The sequence below is a fragment of the Maniola jurtina genome, chromosome 1 (assembly GCF_905333055.1).
Source record: "Maniola jurtina chromosome 1, ilManJurt1.1, whole genome shotgun sequence".
NCBI lineage: Eukaryota > Metazoa > Arthropoda > Insecta > Lepidoptera > Nymphalidae > Maniola > Maniola jurtina.
This window is the reverse complement of record NC_060029.1, coordinates 11,972,461-11,993,356: the sequence shown is the minus strand read 5'-3', so window position 1 is coordinate 11,993,356 and position 20,896 is coordinate 11,972,461. Positions and strand designations below refer to the sequence as shown.

General features: G+C 39.0%; 1 protein-coding gene across 2 annotated transcripts in view; it reads left to right on the top strand.

Annotated features, from left to right (window-relative positions):
• Positions 1-382: 382 nt before the first annotated feature.
• The window catches only part of LOC123868109 (transcription-associated protein 1), a 36,231-nt gene continuing 15,717 nt past the window's right edge, over positions 383-20,896 (top strand). For both annotated transcript variants that reach the window (XM_045910588.1, XM_045910512.1), the window contains exons 1-31: positions 383-817; positions 1,323-1,628; positions 2,189-2,383; positions 2,729-2,895; positions 3,375-3,610; positions 4,020-4,224; positions 4,530-4,706; positions 4,817-5,093; positions 5,504-5,722; positions 5,943-7,754; positions 8,031-8,229; positions 8,725-8,960; positions 9,533-9,773; positions 9,986-10,187; positions 10,577-10,910; positions 11,110-11,271; positions 11,752-12,003; positions 12,486-12,685; positions 13,091-13,161; positions 13,529-13,734; positions 14,245-14,418; positions 14,824-15,018; positions 15,414-15,593; positions 16,126-16,374; positions 16,785-17,045; positions 17,443-17,556; positions 17,709-17,896; positions 18,266-18,504; positions 18,644-18,875; positions 19,323-19,509; positions 19,900-20,030. In XM_045910588.1, the coding sequence (XP_045766544.1) occupies positions 671-817; positions 1,323-1,628; positions 2,189-2,383; positions 2,729-2,895; positions 3,375-3,610; positions 4,020-4,224; positions 4,530-4,706; positions 4,817-5,093; positions 5,504-5,722; positions 5,943-7,754; positions 8,031-8,229; positions 8,725-8,960; positions 9,533-9,773; positions 9,986-10,187; positions 10,577-10,910; positions 11,110-11,271; positions 11,752-12,003; positions 12,486-12,685; positions 13,091-13,161; positions 13,529-13,734; positions 14,245-14,418; positions 14,824-15,018; positions 15,414-15,593; positions 16,126-16,374; positions 16,785-17,045; positions 17,443-17,556; positions 17,709-17,896; positions 18,266-18,504; positions 18,644-18,875; positions 19,323-19,509; positions 19,900-20,030 (7,994 nt within the window). In that variant the 5' untranslated portion in view covers positions 383-670. The remainder of the gene's footprint in view (positions 818-1,322; positions 1,629-2,188; positions 2,384-2,728; positions 2,896-3,374; positions 3,611-4,019; positions 4,225-4,529; positions 4,707-4,816; positions 5,094-5,503; positions 5,723-5,942; positions 7,755-8,030; positions 8,230-8,724; positions 8,961-9,532; positions 9,774-9,985; positions 10,188-10,576; positions 10,911-11,109; positions 11,272-11,751; positions 12,004-12,485; positions 12,686-13,090; positions 13,162-13,528; positions 13,735-14,244; positions 14,419-14,823; positions 15,019-15,413; positions 15,594-16,125; positions 16,375-16,784; positions 17,046-17,442; positions 17,557-17,708; positions 17,897-18,265; positions 18,505-18,643; positions 18,876-19,322; positions 19,510-19,899; positions 20,031-20,896) is intronic.

Genomic DNA, 20,896 nt, shown 5'->3' with positions numbered 1-20,896 from the left:
CTAGGCACGCATACTCAAACACCCATCCCACACGCTTCCTGCTTGTCACAAGCATGTGGATCCATATACACAATGTTTGGGTTGGAATTTGGATAAGGTTGTATGGATCACTGTAGGTACCTACTCCACATAGTGATTACCAAAGACCTTACACTAGTAAGTGTAAGGTCTTTGGTGATTACATACTCTGGCGTTCTCTAGCAGGTTCAACCTACTCTTGGGAGATTGAGATCACAGATTAAAAGAAGGCTTAAAAAAGCTAGAGCCCAGAGCCGTAAACCAGTTAGAAAAAAAAGATGGTTCCTGGTCTGTGAAGTGAAAAGTATACTCTTACTCTTTGAAAAAAATTTCAAGTTTCACTCTCCGGATTCGTGGTCTGTGTTTCACTGTTTCAAGTAAAATTATTTTATACCTACCTATATTTTTATTGAAATTAGTGTTTTTATAAGTTTACTGCGATATAAGGACTTTTGTTTTATAATTTTACCAAAGCCGAATGTAAATTAAACCGCTTTATATTTTATCCTATGATTTTAAACCTATAGTATTTATTACTTACTAACATGTAAAACGATGCGGTTCCATCCTTGTGCTTGTGTTGTTGATTTCTGATGCTCGTGCAAAATGCCGATTTGATTACCAAGTGAATGTTATCGTGAGTGTTTTAAAGATGATGACTACGATGTCGGCTGGTGGTCCAGGGGACCCGCATACACAAATGAACACATACCGTAGTTATGTGACGATGTTGGCGGACCCCGGTGCTAAAGACGAGATCAAACTCAAAGCTGCACAAGAACTTAGCGAGAATTTCGAGGTAGGAAACCATTCAGTACCTTTTTAACCTTTGACTTTAACCTATGAATTTTCCTCAAAACTAATAATTACTATGCATTTATATGTTCCAAATGTCGCCTTTTGGTTAATTTGATTTGTTGCAAACCTACTGTTTTTATTTTAATATAGTACACGTTTGTGTAGTACAACTTCAAATTCATAGAAAAGTACTGAACTACTGGTTAGCCATTGATTAACTCTTCCTCGTCTGGTTTTTATATACTAATAAAGCTTTAACATGTTTTGTCTGTCTGTTGATTTGCTTGTGACTATCAGACAATAATTATTGAATCTATTAGGATACTTTCATACTTAATACTAAGCTTGATTTAAAAAAACAAAAAAAAAACAAAATGAGGTCTGAGCTACTGCTTGATCTATATTATGACCTTTGCGGTAGACCAGGCAACGCCATATTATTATGTAAAAACTGGAATTTTATTTTATTAGCTATTTTATTCAAACTTTTCAAATGTCTATTTTAGGTAATATTAAGCTCCCCACAGTATCCACAATTTCTGGACCATTCTCTCAAAATATTCCTCAAGATACTTCAAGATGGTGAACCTCACTTCATAGCCGAGTACAATATACAACAAGTTAGGAAACTTATACTTGAAATGATCCACCGCTTACCTATAAGTGAAACATTGAGGCCTTATGTTAAGAGTATTCTGATTTTGATGTTAAAACTGATGGAGATTGAGAATGAAGAGAATGTGCTGGTCTGTTTAAAGATATTTATGGAGCTCCATAAGCAGTACAGGCCTGCTTATAGTACTGATGTTGATGTAAGTTAAAGTTTTAGTTCACTATTACCTAATTTAAACTTTAACCATTTTGAAAGTTTTAAGTTAATAAATATATTAAATGTTTTTTGTAGTAAATTTGATTTTTTTTAATAGTTAAACATGTTTCTCATGATTATATAAGGCATGTTCAGATATATGCAATATTCACTGCTGCTGTGGGTAGCGATAACCAAGTGGACGGGTATGCAGTATTCCTTCTGTTCAAGCCCAAGCTAATATAGCTGTAGTAGCATAATATGATTTATCTGTTTCCATGTTGTGATGGTAATGGTGTTAATCCTATGGATAAGTCCAAAATTCGCAGCACAGCATCGCCGCTAGAGTGGTAAATAAGCCACGGCCAAAGCCTCCCACCAGACGAGACCAGAAATTTAGAAATCCTAAAATTCCAAACCCCTGTCATGAATGGAACCCGGAACCTCCCACTAATAAAACCACAACGCTTACCACTGTGCCAGGGAGGCCGTCAAATACATACAGTTGTTTCACAAAATATAGTTTCAAGCCACAATAAAATGATTCAATATTGTATTTTTTAGATTCACAAGTTTCTACAGTGGGTAAAGGGAATATATTCTGATTTGCCAAATCATTTGCCAAAAATCTTTGAACCAAAACCCATAATTAGGGTGAAGGATTTATCTGAAGTTAATATAGATCAGCTCCTGCAAGAGACCTACACAACAACACCCATACACACTGAGAAAAAATTACTAGATGGGAGTGTTGTAACTGTAAGTACATACTTAAGTAATTAAGAATTTTATATTTTCAAAGCAAGTTTTTTAAACAGCTGTTTGAGATTGAAATCTAACCCAAAGCAAAAGTGCAATGAACATAGTTATGATATGCACCTTATCCATATGACTATGCTGGTTGAGGCAGAATAAGCTGTATCAATATTATTACAATCTTGGTTATTGTGATTGGCTAAATTTATGATAATCTAGCTGGGACAATGGGTTATGGCCAATACCGAAAGAGTGTTAGCCAATCAAAGGTGATTGCGATTGTTACTCTGTGGCTGTCATTTTACCGCAGTCAACCTGGTTTCTCATCAATTTTCATTTGTTTTTCAGTACAACCTCATTCCACGGTCAGTATTATCACTAAAAGTGATTCAAGAACTGCCAATTATAGTTGTTCTCATGTATCAACTTTACAAGCAAAATGTTCACCAAGAAGTCAGCAACTTCATACCTTTGATCATGGAAACTATAACATTGCAGCCTGCAAATACACATAGGTATAACATATTTTTACTATTTTTGCAAAAGAATAATCTTTTTATAAGAACAAAACATTTTTTCAAAAAGATAAGTCTTGAACAATTTATAATCTGATTGATGTCCATGTAGGTTTAGAAGTTTTGAAGTTTTTCTTAGTAGTTTGTTGTGGCTCTTCTCAGACCTCGGCGTATTTGGAAGCCTTGTAGATTTAGTTTTAAGTTTACATAGTTAATTATCACCATTAACATCATTATCTTACAAATTCAATGCTGAGAACCTAAATGGCAAAAAGTGATAAAATAAATGTGATGTGCCATTAAAACACCTCATTGTTTTTCTTTTCTGCTTCCTACTATATGAGCAAGCGAGACAAAGTACAAGCCAAGAAGTGTTCCAGAACATATTTTTATTTAAAAAAAAAAATGCCAGTATGTCTTATTCCCTAGTTATGTTTAAGCTAGGCATTAAAAAGGCATTATATTTGTATGGGTTATAGGCAATCAGCATCATTCAATAAGGAGGTGTTTGTGGACTTCATGGGAGCCCAAATAAAGACACTGGCGTTTTTGGCATACATCATCAGAATATACCAGGATACGATTGCCAACCATGCAAATTTGATGGTGAAAGGAATTATCGGGCTACTCACACTGTCTCCACCTGAAGTGGCACACTTGAGAAAGGAACTAGTGATTGCTACACGACATATTCTGGCCACAGATTTGAGATTGAGTAAGTATTTTTTATCAAATTAATTTGCTTAAATTCTTTGTAAAATTAGAAGTAGTAAGAAGAATTTTAATTTAAAAAAAAAAACTGTAACTACTAAATAACTTTGTGTCGTACTTCTCATTGATGTCGTGAGATGTGATCCTTTTCCGTTAATTGTATAATTCAAGGGATTTTCTTGTGATGATAATGCACACTGCACTCCCAGTTTGTCCCAGAACCTTCTGCATTATGAACTTCCGCTCATAGGTTTAACTCCACCCTGGCCGATCTGGTATGGTACATCACGTGCGACATTTGCCCCTGGCCGATCTTGCCATCGTGGCGCATTTGTTTATTAACGCTGCCAAGCACAAGTCCAAATAGTAAAAAAAATACACACTAAAAATACTCAGAAAGCGTCTTCTTTTAGAATTCGTCCCATACATGGAGCGGCTATTCGACGAGGATGTGTTACTCGGTGGAGGTTGGACGGTGCACGAGTCGCTACGACCGCTCGCGTACTCCACCCTGGCCGACCTAGTGCATCACGTGCGTCAACACTTGCCCCTGACTGACCTCGCCATCGCGGCCCATTTGTTCTCTAAGAATGTACATGATGAATCTCTGCCAACCAGGTATGTTAACATCCTCATGAAATAAATATGGTAATTTAGTACTAAACATCCTACTAGTATGACATGATAAGGATAGCACTAGATTTAGAGTTTAGATTGTAGATGATCTGCCAATTTAGTTTAGAGATTGCGTATAAAATAATAGAACTACACTGATGGTTATGCTTTAAACTCATTGAAAGTTGTATTTATTTTGTTTAATTAGTTAGTTTGTTACAGCTTTTGATACTATGAAAAGACAGCATGAAGGATGTAAGATAATTCAAGATCTTCACCTATATGAACCTATCAAACTTTGTTTTTAGCATCCAGACAATGTCTTGCAAATTGTTGCTCAACCTAGTGGACTGCATACGGCAACGGTCGGAAAACGAAGCGGGCGCGCCCCAGGGCCGACACTTGCTCATGCGTATTCTTGAAGTGTTTGTGCTGAAGTTTAAGACTATTTCTAAGCTGCAACTACCAGCGCTCATGGCTAAATGGTAAGAAATTATGCTATTCCAGGGTTAGTCTTGACTCTTTGATAAATGTTTATTGCTGATAGTATAACAAGGCTTTTTCGAGAAACTTAGTTCAATTTTTTTTTTGTTAGTAAACAAACCACAGCTACTCCAAATGGAACAAATGGAAGTACTAACCCCAGTACACCGACCACACCGGCTCCCACTGCAACCACTCCTGAAGTGAAAGTCGAGGAAGAGAAACCCACACCGGACTTCTTGGACAGCATTAACAAAAATGAGGAAAAGTCCAAAATTGGCTTCCCTACATCACAAATGAACAATCTCAATGTAGGCGACTATAGAACACTGGTCAAGACTTTGGTGTGTGGTGTTAAGACTATTACTTGGGGATGTGCTTCTTGTAAAGTGAGTATTTCGACCGAAATATTGTATGACAGTCCAGTTAGTATGAACAACAAGATTTATATTGATTTTACCTGAAAACAAAAGCACGGTAACCCAGATGATTTTATTGGTTTCTACGCCGCATAGTAGTGAAACTCCCAAGGTGGTACAGTTTTACCGGGTAGTAACTAGTTGCGGTCGAATTCACTAGAAAAATATGACAAAACAAAGAAGTTTCATGTCCTAGATCTTACATAGAGCTTGATACAAGTAAACTCTTTAAAAGTGTATTTTATGATGGGTTTTTTGAGAATGGGTTTTGAATCTTGATGTATTGCCCAAAATGCAATAACATTTAACTGTATGATATATCCCAGTGTATGTGCTAGGCTTGCAGTAAGTTTTACAGAAAAAAAAATGTTTTTGTGCAGACAACAACAAATAGTGAGGGTACATCTACAACAACCATAACAGGTCAAAAGCAGTTCAGTGCTCGAGAAACACTTGTGTTTATCCGATTAGTACGATGGGGGCTACAATCTCTAGATATTTACACTCTATCCGCGCCGAGAACTTCCGCGCAGCCTCCGGCGCAACCACACGTGCGGTCAAAGGAAGAAAAGGAAGTGCTTGAACATTTCAGTGGTGTGGTAAGTTTTAATTTTAATCTTATCCACACAAAATATTCTCTTTTTTGTCAACTTTCGTAGTTAAATCATTGAAGTGATTTTGATAAAGTGAGCAGCTTACACAGATAGATTTAAAAAGCCATAATTGTGGACATGATCACAGGGAACACTTAGTTGCACTATAATTCTTTGATATTAGGTGTAGTTCTTATAAAGGTTGTAATTTGTTTTCTCCTTTCAGTTCTCAATGATGAACCCTCAAACATTCCAAGAAATTTTCACAGCAACAATATCTCACATGGTCGAAAGAATAAACAAAAATCCCACTTTACAAATAATCGCTAACACGTTTTTGTCTAATCCTGCAACATCGCCTATATTTGCCACAGTATTAGTGGAATATTTGCTGAAGAGAATGGAAGAAATGGGAACCAATATAGAGCGGTCAAACTTGTATCTGAGGCTCTTTAAGTTAGTCTTTGGTTCAGTTAGTTTGTTTCCGACTGAAAATGAGCAAATGCTGCGACCTCATTTGCACAGTATAGTGAACAAGGCGATGGATTACGCTATGACGGCAAAAGAGCCATATAACTACTTTTTGTTGTTGAGAGCATTATTCCGCTCGATCGGAGGCGGTAGTCACGACTTACTGTACCAAGAATTCTTGCCTTTGCTGCCCAATTTGTTAGAAGGATTAAATCGTCTTCAGAGTGGATTGCACAAACAGCACATGAAAGATCTCTTCGTGGAATTATGCTTGACTGTGCCCGTAAGACTAAGTAGTCTGTTACCTTATCTACCTATGTTAATGGATCCGTTGGTATCTGCTCTTAATGGATCTCATACATTAATTTCACAAGGCTTGCGAACTCTAGAGCTCTGTGTGGATAACTTGCAACCAGATTTCTTATACGAACATATTCAGCCTGTAAGAGCAGATCTGATGCAGGCACTTTGGAGAACTTTACAGAATAATGAAGTTGCAAGAATAGCATTCAGAGTTCTCGGGAAATTTGGCGGAGGAAATAGGAAAATGATGATTGAACCGCAGAGGTTAGAATACCGAGAAACTGACGCCCCTCCTCCCGCCGTCCAAGCTTACTTCCAAGACCAACCCAAACCAATAGATTTTGAAGTCGATAAAGTAATAGAGACCGCATTTTCCGCACTAAAGTCAAGTACGACAGATCCGTTCTACCGCCGACAATGTTGGGAAGTCCTTCGTTGTTACTTGGCTGCGTCACTGAATCTAGACGATGATAGAGCGACATTACAAAAGCTGTTCAATCACCCCAATTTCCTCGAAGGCAAGATTCCGCCACAAAACGGACCATACTACAAATGCAACAACACAATTGTCAGAAATACTCATTGCACTGCTCTGACGGGAATGTTCGTTGCTGCAGCAATCAAAGAACTCAGGCATCATGTATTACCTACAATGGTTTCCCTCGTTCGACATTATACATTGGTAGCTATAGCTCAAGAAGCCGGGCCATTCGCGGGTACGGGAGGGCCGAAAGAAGGTCTCGATGCCTTGGTACTAGTTGACGCGATCGCAGTGGTAATGGGTCACGAAGAAAAGGAGCTGTGCAAACCCGGTCATTTGGCTTTAGTCTTGATGATAGAGACAGCAGCAACTGTGCTAGGCAGCAAAGAGAGAGCTTGTCGCCTACCGTTAATGGAGTACTTAGCCGAGCGAATGTCTGCTCTATGCTACGAACGTGCTTGGTACGCGAAATTGGGTGGTTGTATTGCTGTTAAATTTATGTTCGAGAAGATGGCTCCAGAGTGGGTTTATAAACACGTTTTCACGTTTTTGAAAGCTGTACTTTTTGTCATGATGGATTTAACTGGCGAAGTTTCGTCTGGAGCTATCGATATGGCGACCGTGAATTTGGAACGTTTAGTTCGAGTGTGCGTTACCGGACCGGTCGGTCAAGGCGTAGAGCCTGAAGGCGACGTGGCCGTGGCAAAGGCTCGCGCTTTATACGATGTCTTACAAGAACTTGTTCTACAAGTCACTAGTCCTCATCTTCTTGTTCGCCAACAGGTAAATACATAGTATTTGTTTCAAAGTTTATCTTAATAAGAATTAAGACTCATTTGCACTGGTTTAGTAATAGGTACTTTGTAATGCTCTCGTTTTTTACATTCCATCACTATACGCCAATACATAAGTATATTCCTAACTTAATCAGGAAAAGTCAGATAAAAGAATCTAAAGAATGAAACTAGTTTCTGCGGCTTAGTTGAAGTGAACTATATTATCTATGATTTGGTTTTTATTCTTATTTATGATTCTCTAAAAATTGCTTTAATTTTACAGGCAATGAAATCGTTAGAACTAATCGCGGAGCTGCAAAATAAAACAGTGACAGAAGTGATGGATCCTCATAGAGAAGTTTTGGCGGATATAATTCCACCGAAGAAGCATCTATTACGTCATCAACCGGCAAACGCGCAGATGGGCTTGATGGACGGTACCACATTCTGTACCACGCTAAAGCCAAGACTGTTTACAATAGGTAACGTAGGATTTCTCTTCTGTTTACTATTCTAGAACAGACTTCTGATTATTGTGATATGTTCTTAGCGTTATTGTAATCGTCTGGCTAACTGTAGAAAAACTATACTGTTACAATAGGCGTCTGGAAAAAACTAAATTTGAAACGACGCGCAAAGACTGGCCTTACTGCACGGTCGGTCGGTGCGTTTGTTCCTTTCGCTTCGCGTACAGTATAAAAGTACAGTTCCTAAGCGTAGACTATCCTATTCAAGAGATTTGTTCATTTAATAGCACACCAATAGTACAGATATAAGGATTGCAACTATCACAAAGTTTGACCATTAAGCCCGGTATCCATGGAAGCGGAATGGAGCGGAGCGGAGATGTGTTTAGTTGACCACGATGACGTGATAATTTTTCTTGAAACTCATACCGGCCCTAAGGCTACTTAGGGGCTTACTTAAGACTTCTCATTGCTACTAAAGAAATTTTTAATCACATTTGTTATTCACAGATCTGAATATAAACGAGCACAAAGTGTTCTTCCGGGAATTGCTTTCTCTTTGCGAAGCGGAAGATGCCATGCTCGGCAAACTGCCGTGCTACAAGGGCGTCAACTTAGTACCCTTGCGCTCCTCGGCTCTTAAGGCCTTGGCCGCCTGCCACTACATTCAGGAGAAGCACTGCCGAGAGAAGATATTCCAAGTTTTGTATAAGTCGCTAGAGAAAAATGATCAAGAATTACAACAGGTTTGTATCATGTCATTCTCCGCTATAGCAAGGCCTCAGTATCCACTATCCAGGCCTCTTTTTACCCGACTACGGCAAAGCCGAAAGGAAGGGTTATTACAAACTGATTTGGCAGACTACTACTATTTTTGGAGACATTATAAGTATTGTACTAGCCCCTTGAGAATAACGATCAAGAGTTGCAACAGTTTAGTTTTAAAATCTCTGTTAGACGAAAGATGAGAAGAATCACTACTTAATATTATAAATGCGCAAGTGTGTTTGTTTGTCCTTCAATCAAAAAGGTATAGTTGAAGACCTGGAGAGTACATAGGCTGTTTTTTATCCCAGAAAATTAAAGAATACCCAGAGGTTCTTAAAAACTTAAATCCACACTGAAAGAGTCGTGGGCATTATATGTTTAGCACAGAGGCAGCTTGCATCTCAGAGGCTACGGCTAATATAAGCTACTTTTTATTCCAGAAAATCAAAGAGTTCCCACAAGATCGAAATAAATAAAAACTTACGCGGAAGAACTTGCTGGCACCATCAAGTACTCGTAATTGATAAAACAAGCTTAATTTTTGTTGCAGGCTGGTTTTGAATGCATGCAAAAATTCCTATCAGGATTTCAAATTGATATGGAAATGGTTCACCCGGTAATGCGTCCATTGTTACTGACGTTGGGTGATCATAGGAATGTTAGTGTGAACGGGGCAAAGAGATTGTCATACTTGACACAACTGTTCCCTTCGACGTTCAGCGAGAAACTCTGTGAACAATTGCTACAGTTGTTAAAGAAACTTTTGGACTATTCAATACAAACAAATAGAGGTGAGCAAATATTTAGTAATTAATGCATTAAGGTCACTACTCAAAACAAAGTTTGGTTTATGTAAAAGGCACACTTTTTGCGGACTTTAAAATGGATGTTCTCATATTCAAATTTTTCTTAAAAATACACAGTGTGCATTTTTAAGAAAAATTTGAATAGGTTTAGATTTTTAAGTTTTTTTCTAATTTTATCCTCCTTTTAAACTGTTTAGGTGGCAACTTCCTCCAAAGTGTATCAAAGAACATGGAAAATGAGCAGAAGATTATTATATTGATCGGCATTTTCCATCAAATACCCGCCGCGTCGCCGCGTTTTATAGATGTTCTATGTCGACTTATCTTCCATACTGAGAAATCTCTCATGATCGAAGCTGGTTCGCCGTTTAGAGAGCCATTAGTAAATTTCCTGCTAAGGTAAGTTTAAACCATTAATAACTTAATATACAGGGTTTGTTTTTACGTTATTCAGCAATTCCAGCAAACGTTCGAATGTAAAATTTATGTTTACGCTCGTCAGCCCGCTGTGTACGCATTATGGACTGCGTGTTTTTCGTAAAAAGTGCGGATATGGACGCAGCAATTTCGAAAACATTTTATTACCTCGCTTTCTTGTTGGTTTAATGGTTTGTTGTTTGATAGTATAGTTAGACTAACTTTCTGATGAGCTAGAGACTTGTTAAACATAGATTTTTTTATACAAAGCGCATGAATGTTTGTGGTCACTATGTACACTCCCATCCTACTTCATTTCTATCAAGCCACCATTTTGAAGGTAACCATTCTTTAAATATTCGATCGTACAGGTATCCGAAAGAAACCTTAGACCTAATAATGAGTGATAACAATATCAAAGACCAACAGTGGAGCCGCTTCCTCGTATATCTAGTCAAACACTCAGAAGCTGGTCCCGCGTTCAGGGAAGCTTTACAAACTTCCAAGAAGCCTCGTCTTATGCAACTACTAGCAGCCAATAGTGGAGGAGCCGGAGCGACTATACCTCAGGCTGATAAGGCAGAGATGCAGTTCCAAGCGATTCGGGTCATATCCATATTGATAAAATTTGATGATCAGTGGCTTTCCACGCAGCACGATTTGATTGAATTGATTAAACGTATTTGGTGCAGTGATCAGTATCATGTAAGTAATTTTTTTCATACACATTTACCGTATTTTATTAGGGCATAATTTTTTTTCATAGACTTTTTTGTTATACTTTTGATAAGTCACCTTTGGTAAGATAACTTACACTTTTGGTAAGATAAACAAAAAATCTAAACCCCCATTCTTTAGAAGAGGTAAGTATATGCCAAACTAACGTACGAAAATATTTTTGTAGGAAGTCCACAAAAAAGTGGAGAATGTGGATTGCACACACTGGAAGGAGCCAAAGTTGATTGTTAAAATTCTACTGCATTACTTCTGCCACCATCCATCTAACATCGACTTATTATTCCAACTGTTGCGAGCTTTATGTGACCGTTTTATTCCCGATTTCCAGGTAAGTTTATTCATGAACTATCCTGTAAAGTTTTGACATTTAGTAACTCCTAGCTGATATGTTCTCTCAACTATTGTGATTGGCTTAATTTATGGTGTTATTGCTGCGACAGTGCATTTTAGCCAGTAGTGACAGAGGGTCACCCAATCAGGGGTGATTTCGATCGTCATACTGTAGCTTTCAAACTATTACGGAACGCCTTCGGCTGGTCGATTGCGAAAAAGCTGCATCATCATTGCTAGACTATCAATTGTTGTGATTGGCTGCGACAATCAGATGTGATTGCGATCGTCCTCTGTAACTATCAAACTACGACAGTAGGTCTCCTGCTGATTGATTATAAGGAAGAGGTTTCAAGTTAGAGCCCTAGATGAGTTTGCACCATTCAGTACAGTTTCCCCTCTATCATATTGCATAGTTTACTTTTATATGTGAGCTACAAAATTGTGTAAATAAATAAATAATGTTATTGTTTCGCAGTTTCTCCGCGATTTCCTTGAAAACACAGTAGCTCAGAACTACACAGTGGACTGGAAGCGATCAGCGTTCTTCCGTTTCGTGGAACACTTCGCGAGCGATGCCATGTCTCAGGAGCTCAAAGCTAAAGTACTTCAGATGATCCTCATCCCATGCTTTGCCGTCAGTTTCGAAAAAGGACAGAAGATCGTTGGCGGTCCGCCTGCTCCGTATCAAGACAACTCTGACAATGTTGTATCAGTGTTCATAAATAATGTAAGTAAAATTAGCTCACCAAAACTCAAACTATAAAACGATTTCAATATTACTGTAACCGATTTTGTTTTCATCATCATCATCGCCATCATACCCCTAACATCCGGGCTTTCCTAGTATAGGGGTCAGGATTACAATGTAATGAATTTCCACTGTACTGATTTTCACTAGTAAAGATTTTCTAATTTCTAATCTCAAGTCTCAACTCATCGCCGGCTCACTAAGTACGAATCTCCTCTTAGAATGAAAAGGCTTTTGTTTAAGTGCAGATTAGACTTCACACATTTTTGAGAATATTATGGAAAACTCTCTGGCATGTAGGTTTCCTTACGATGTTTTTCTTCACGATGTTGTTAAAATGTACGTAACTCCAAACAGTAAGACATGCGTACGGCCGATTACTAGACCCCTGAATTGAATGTTCAAAGCCAACGTCTTTAGGCTAATTTTTTTTTAATCTAAAAAAATGATTTCCTTTTTAGGTGATAGACCCAGAAAACCCATTCGCATGTTCCGACGCCGTCCGAATCTCACTACTGCAGTTCGCCTGCCTGTTGCTAGAGCAAGCATCTGCACACATCCACGATGCCAATAACAAGAAGCAGGGCAATAAACTGCGACGGCTTATGACCTTCGCCTGGCCGTGTCTGCTTGGTAAAAACTACGTCGACCCTGCTACAAGGTATTTATTAATTAAACTTTAGTTTTTCTAATTTCAATGTGTTGAGTGAAAGAAAATTATGAAGTAATAATAAATTAGGTATCAAAAAGTCGCCTTTCCAAAAAACGATCAAGTGCGATTCGGCCTCACACACGAATGGTAGTACCATCGTGCAAGATGTAACACTAGATACTTTTTAATTTATTAAATTGCGTGGTGGCCATTTTTGAATTCGACATCTTGGAGTTTTTTATTATTTGTTGTTATAGCGGCAATAGAAATACACACTGGAAATTTCTACTCTCTACCTATTACGGTTCATGACATACAGCCCGCTGACAGACAGACGTATGGACAGCGAAGGCTCGGTAATAGGGCAACCCTAAAAATCGCCATTTTATCATCCTGAATAACCGCTTGTTTCAGGTATCATGGACATCTACTGCTCAGTCACATCATCGCAAAATTCGCGATACATAAACGTATTGTTTTGCAAGGTAAATAAAGTTTTATTAATTAAAAATGTGTCTGCCAATCTGCACGTGGCTAGCGTGGTAGACTATGGCCAAAACCCTTCTCACTCTGAGAGGAGACCCGTGCTCTGTAGTGAGCCGGCGATGGGTTGATTATGATGAAGTAAAAATTTTGTAATGATATCACGTTTCATTAGTGTCTGTGTATCTACCTTTGCAACACAGGTGCTGACGGTACCGTGTCTGTTTGTGGTGGTACATCTCGAAATGATACAATACCGGAATCACGATACGGTATCAATAGTATAACACCCTCCTTCAGTGCCAAACAAAGTGTGATCCGTCCTTCCAGATCCGAATCTATTTCGCCATTTATATCGTGTTTCCACAGTGTTCCATAGCCTGCTGAAAGCACACGCAGTAGAGGCTCGCGCGGTGGTTAGGGCCGCACTCGAAATCCTCACGCCGGCCATGCCACAGCGGATGGAGGACGGCAACACCATGCTGACGCACTGGACCAAGAAGATCATTGTGGAGGACGGACACTCGGTGCAGCAGCTGTTCCATATTCTGCAGCTAGTTGTGAGGCATTATAAGGTTAGATTATTTTCGATATTGTGAATTAATCCTATTATATCCACTTGCCAATTTCAGCAGTGTAACGTGTCAAAACCGCTAAATCATAATCTACCGCGTTATATAACTTGTTTTTGTAGAAGAATATATTAACGCTGTAGGAATTTTTAAATTTCTTGGAAAAGATACGAAAACGTAATTACAAAATCACTCATCTCACTTCAAATGCTTCGCACGATAAAGCTGCAAATAAGTTTTACAGTTACGGCAGAAGGAGAGTTCTGGTGCCCTGTTAATTCAAGAATTAATATACTGCTTTTCCATGGCAGGAGCGGATTTTTTTAAGTTTGGCGGTCATTACGCAAAAATACAGCCTATTTACAATCGTTACTTTTAACTTAACGAGTAGCTAAAGCCCTGTCCACTTGTCTTGGCCTCTTGCCCTAATAATTGCGAATATAGCCTATTTCTGTCATAAAATTTTTAATACTAAGTGGATAAAGAAGAAGTAGTATATTATTATTTATACAGGTATATTACCCAGTACGACACGCATTAGTGGGGCACATGGTAGCAGCAATGCAACGGCTCGGTTTCGCTGCCACAGCGTCACTAGAACACCGCCGGCTCGCTGTAGATTTAGCCGACGTCGCGCTTAAATGGGACTTACAGAGAATCCGGGACCACACTCCTATGGATACTGTGGTGAGTATGAAACTTGGTCCAAAATTATTATCAAACATTGTGTACTTTATGTAATCTTTCCACTTAATGAAACGTAAAAGGTATTCCAATTTTATTGCACAACAACCCAAAACAAGAAGTATAATTATTATTTTATGGATGTACTTATGTATTTATGTAAGTTTCTTTATTCCACCAAAATGTCTTAGTACCTAAACAGATTTGTATGCATGGGGTATCATTAGAATCCTTACACCATCCCGAGTGTCATTAGCTACAAATTTTTTGAAAAAAAAAAAAACAATGTGGGCGACTGTATGACCCATTTGAAAATGTGTTTTTTTTTACTTTTTGTTTGTTTTTTGGCAAAGTAGTCTTGTGTTACAATTTTTGAAAATGCTTGAATATTTTATTTCGATTTCCTAGGTAGCGACGTCGCCAAGTGGGGCAATGAAACGCATGTCCTCAGACGAGAGTGGTAACGAAGCTCGCAAAGCTCTTAACACGGGCTGGGCGAGTCCGCAGGCCAGCGTGTCACGTTTAGAGCCCGACGCAGCTAAACCGCTCGAAAGGCAACATGTCGATGTTGTAGTCAACTTGCTGCTAAGGCTCGCGTGTCAGGTTAGTGTTTATTCGTATACGTATTATTTTTTAAATATACTCTATGATCGCAATGCTTAACACGGGCTAGGCCAGTCCGAGCATATCACCCCTATAGCTCGGCGCTGGACAAACAATTTATTGCTACTACTGTCAAGTTCCTAAAAATAGAACTAACACAATTTCACTATCACCAGCTTGTATCAAACTCATTGAGGGACATAGACACTTTGAAGTCTAAAAGCTCCGCCAAGAATTGCCGGTCTTATCTATCCAATTTTCGAAACCTCTCTACGTTACTCCATGATCTGATTACCGTATTGTTACTTAACCGGTACGCGATATCCACACCAGATACGAAATCTTTGTGGAATGCCTTCTGTATGTAAAAAGTGCTATTAAAATATGTTCCACAGGTGAATGAGGGTAGTGTAGCGGGCGCCGGAGCGGCCACAACGACGACAGGCGGCGGAGGCGGTGCAGGGGGCTCGCCGGGCGAACAGTTGTCAAGACGCTGCGTACTATTGTTACGTGCTGCGTTAAAACCGGATGTGTGGCCGCACCTTTGTGAACCCAAACTCGCTTGGTTGGACAAGGTAAAAGCGTTGTGAAGTAAACGTTTTACAGGTGGTGTAAACCGCGTAGCCGCGCCTATGAATTGCTTATGACGTCTTGGCCAAGGCGTTGGTCTTGATGTTTTCGCACAGCAATAGTTACATTGGACGGCCATAGGACTAGTTTTTGTCCCGAAAAATTATTATCAGAGTTTTACGGGAAAACAGTAAATTCAATAAACGACGTACACAGATCAGACAACAGCTAGGGTTGTATTTTTAAAATAGCAAGCAAACAAGCAGATGAGTCACCCGATGTTAAGTGACTATCGTCGCCTATAAATATTTGCAACACCAGAGGAATGGCCAATGCGTTCTGGCTTTTCAGGAATTTGTTTATTTGCCCCTTGAATGAATCAACCTCATTTTGAAATTTAGAGGGAACATCGCCAAAATAAAGTTGGTTCCACAATTTGCATATGCGTGGAAAAAGTGTCTGGGATGGTTGAAGTATACCAAGCACCCAACAGGTGATGAAATTGTACTTTAAAATAATAATTTCCTTATGACCTAGGTATTCTCAACGGCGGATACGAACGCGGCTGCGTGCGCAAATGCGTGCACCGCACTGGAGTTGCTGGTGTTTCTACTGGGCGTTTTGAGACGGGATCAAATCCTCGCGGCGCTGAAACCTTTGCAGCGCGGTCTAGCAGCCTGCGTCGCCTCGACTAACGCAAAGATTGTGCGACTCACGCATAACCTGCTGGCTAAGCTTACGGCACTGTTCCCTACTGAGCCTTCTGGAGCGGCGCAAGCATCGAAAGTGAGTTGAAATTTATTTCTATCAAATAAGTTTTGTAATATTTGAAATTATTTGACGGTTGGATGAATGTAACTTAAAAACTTTGGCATAGCCTGTATCTTCTTATGATATGCAAATTTTTTTTACCGGTTGTACGATTTTTTAGAACTACTTGGAGAGCTTTTATGTTTTGTAGTGCAAATGTTAAAAAAAATCTACTTGAGTTTAACCCGCGCCAATAAAATTAAAACTGCGCATTAGACTTGTATCATTAAAGACGCTGTGCAAAAGCCGAGCAAGCTGTGCGCAGATTTAGTGCAGTAACCGTCTAATCTTTTGACAGCACAGTAGGTACTGTTTCATGTTTTGTATGGTGTAACACTTTATAGTCCGAAAACGTTGAAGATTTCAAAGAACTTTCTTTCTTTTAGTACGAAGAACTTGAAACTCTATACGCGTGCGTGAGTAAATACGCATTCGAAGGGCTGGCTACGTACGAGAAATCAGCTGGTGGAGCGGGCGCGACCAGTGGCGCCAGCGCTTTGCTGGGGCCTTTGATGATGTTGAAAGCCTGTTGCGCGTCCAGCGCTGGCTACGTGGACCGATTGCTGCTGCCTTTGATGAGGGTGCTGCAACGTATGGCGAGAGATCATGTCGCACCTAACCCTGACGCGGCTACTTCCGATTTGTTGGTGAGCTTACTTATTTTATTCAGTTCTCATGGTAAAGGAATCCATAGAACACTTGCACAGTTTGGTGGATTTTAATCTATGCGTGTAACCTTGCCAACAAACTGGCCCACCATTAGGCGAGCTACAAAATGAAAGAATCATGTAAAATTATTTTGAATAAATAAATTAAAAAAAAAAAACAAACAACGTATAAAATACGAAACGTATAGTTACAATATAAGTCGATAAGAAGAAACGCGTTTACCTTGTCATTCCAGCCTCGACTAGATGGACTAAGAACTGAGGAAGAGAAATACCACAAGATCACAGTCAATACTGTTTAGAGTCAATTCATAGTGTTCTATATTCCTGGTTTTTGATATAAAATTATTTAACCTTTATATGTATTTTATTATAGATATTAGCATTGGATCTTCTGAAAGCAAGAGTTTCTGTGATGCCAGTCGAAACAAGGAAAACGTTTATCGGGACAATACTCGTTGGACTTATTGAAAAGACTAATGATGCAAAGGTATGAATATACACGTTCTTTCATTATACTTGTTTGTCAGCTTGCTATTTAGTTATAAGTCTATTTTGACAATGTTTTGGAAACTGGGTGCCATGCTATTGCGAAAGTATTACTTTGATTAATTATAAAATTATCTAATCTATGTGTATTAGGTAATGAAAGCAATAACCCGCATGGTAGAAGAGTGGGTGAAATGGAAAGGAATCGCGGCCGGGGCGGCGCCTTCGCTACGGGAGAAATCCATCCTGCTTGTGAAGCTTATGCAGTATGTTGAAAAACGATTCCCCGACGATTTGGAGCTGAACGCACATTTCCTGGACCTTATCAATTATGTTTACAGGTAACACACTAATAATAATTTTAGGTTTTCCATATTAGTTCTTGGGTCCAACAGACTTTTTTTTAATCAACAATGTGAGAAATTTAGTTCTAAAAGGCTTGAAAAATTAAAGCGCTTTATACATGGTCCATCTTGATATATTATTATTGATGTAAATCGAGCTGTGCGTTTTGTTTTGTGCTAGGTACAGCAAAACGGGCCATGCGTATGGTGCTTTACTTATTTGTTTCAAGGTAAATCGTATGGTAATGTGTTTTAAAGGTCACATAATGGCACAAATATGCCTTTCAAAATCTTTAACTTGGATTTAATTTTTCCATTAATTTTATTCACATTTCTATTTAAATTAAATGTTCAATATTATTCCAGAGATGAGCATTTAAAAATGACAGAACTATCAATGAAACTCGAACCAGCATTCTTAGCGGGTTTACGATGTCCGCAACCACACATTCGCGCGAAGTTCTTTGAGGTGTACGACGGCAGCGTGCGACGTCGCGTGTTTGACCGCCTCCTATACATCATATGCTCCCAGAACTGGGAACACATCGGACAGCACTTCTGGATCAAGCAGTGTCTTGAACTATTACTTGTTACTTGTGTTTCTAGTGAGTGTTTTGTTAAATGATTTTCTATGAATCTTCCAGCATTTTAAGAGAGTATTTTGCGTTCACATGTTCAAAGTAATAGAAAACTTTAGTGCTTTTGCAAACGTTTGAATAAGAACTTCATAATATTCTTTTTTAGGCACACAAATTCGATTGTCGAATACCAAATACCTGCTTCCGAACATAGCAGCGGTGATTAACTGGGCTGACAGCGAAGAGAGGAAGTCTTTTGTGATATTTAGTACTGTGAAGGAGGAATCCGCGGATGGGTTCAGTGATTCTCTTGATCCAGACAAAGAGGATGTATTGGATATGGATCTTGACTCCAGTTCTAATCAGAAGGATGATTTGACAAAAAATGTGCCGAACAGGTAAGCATAAATTAACAAAAAACATGAAATTCTGTATCAAATTTGGCCTTTCACATAATATTAAAAATAAAATATCTGGTTACATTGCAGTTTAAAACTAGTTTTTCACAAGTTTGCGTGATAGGTGAGCAATGTTTTACAGTGCAGTGCAGGTACGCCGATGTACCTGCGCAGAAATTTTACTTTTGAATGGTGCTAAAATATCTCAGCCAATCAATCGTAGCGCGAGTGTTGTACGCGCGAATTATGAGATTATAAAATCTTAGCGTCAAGCAATAAGATCTGTATTTAATTGGTGTACTTTAAGTTTTAGTCAGCGTTAGGTTGCGCTTTTGTGCGCAAACGAATTTTGCTGACACGACTTAGCATTCTACCTCCATTAAAATGAAAACTTTGATTTTGTTGAGGATTTCATTACAATATGTTTTTACAAGATGTTTTTTTCAGACAAAGAGCCCTAAATCAAATAGTAGCAAAGCAATCAGAGTTCCTAGAGTTAGCGAGGCGCGTGCGCACAGAACAGCTGGTGACGGCGGCCGCGCAGCTCGCGCACATGGACGACGCGCTAGCACACCACACCTGGCTGCGCCTCTTCCCCGCGCTGTGGGCCTCGCTAGACGAGCGACAACTTACTGTGAGTTACATGTTTTTAGGGTTCCGTAACTCAAAAGGAAAAATTTCTGTCTGTCGTGTCTTCTAGCAAAACCTATAGGGTACTTCTTATTGACATACAACCTCTTGCACTGCCAAGGGTCACTGGTAGAGATCTCTTGTAGCGATAAGTACTTGCTTGTCCACCTTTTCATGCTTGATAAATATAATTTATAAACTGTCATCGCAAATAACAAATTGATTAAGAAATGGCGCCTCGTGTAAATGCTATCGTTCGATAGATGATAGAAGCAATGCCAATAGTATTCAATCATAGTAGTATTTTTTTCTGGACGAAAACTTAAGACTAGAAGTACCAATATTATTTAACGGTCTCTTACATTTTAACTTAAATATTGTATTATCTTTTCAGACAATAATGAATGAGATAGTACCCTTCATAATATCCGGAGTGCATGTAATTCAGCGCGACCAGCCCCTCAGTGCGCTCAACACATTCATTGAAGCTCTCGCTCGGTGCAACCCACCAGTTTCAATTAAACCGTAAGTCACGTTTACCTTGCTTTTAATTAATTACTAGATAATGCCTGCGACTTCGTCCATGTGAATTTGGTTTATTAAAAACTAGCTGATGCCCGCGACTTCGTTCGCGTGGATGTAGTTTTTTAAAAATCCCGTGGGAACTCTTTGATTTTCCGGGATAAAAAGTAGCCTATGTGCTAATCCAGAGTATAATCTATCTCCATTCTAAATTTCAGCCCAATCCGTCCAGTAGTTTTAGCGTGAAGGAGTAACAAACACACACACACACACACACACACACACACACACACACACACACACACACACACACACACACACACACACACACACACACACACACACACACACACACACACACACACACACACACACATACAAACTTTCGCCTTTATAATATTAGTGTGATCTCGTGAGGACTTGAATTTTCCGGAATAGAAAGTAGCCTATGTCCACCTCTGGGATGCAAGCTTCAGTATCAAACGTCCAAATCGGTTAAGCTATTGTGTTGGAAAAGATAATTAAGAGACACTTTGTAATTATAAAATTATATAAGTATGGATTTATACCGTATTTTCTTTGCGTATAAGTTGTATACCATAATATCCCAAATGCCGATTGCACATTACGGAAGAGCAATATGGTAGGCCCGGTATCGACCAAAGCGGAGTGGAGAGATGTGCTTAGCAGACCAATAAAATTGTTAATAAATGACGTGAAAAAATATCACGTCCTTTAAAAATTTTATTGTGTAGAATGATCACATCTCTCCGCTCCGATTAAGTGCGTACGGGGCCGTTGTAGGTGCAATTATTCGCCGGGCCGTACGACTCGAGCTACTGATGTTATTCACATTTTCAGTAGAGAAA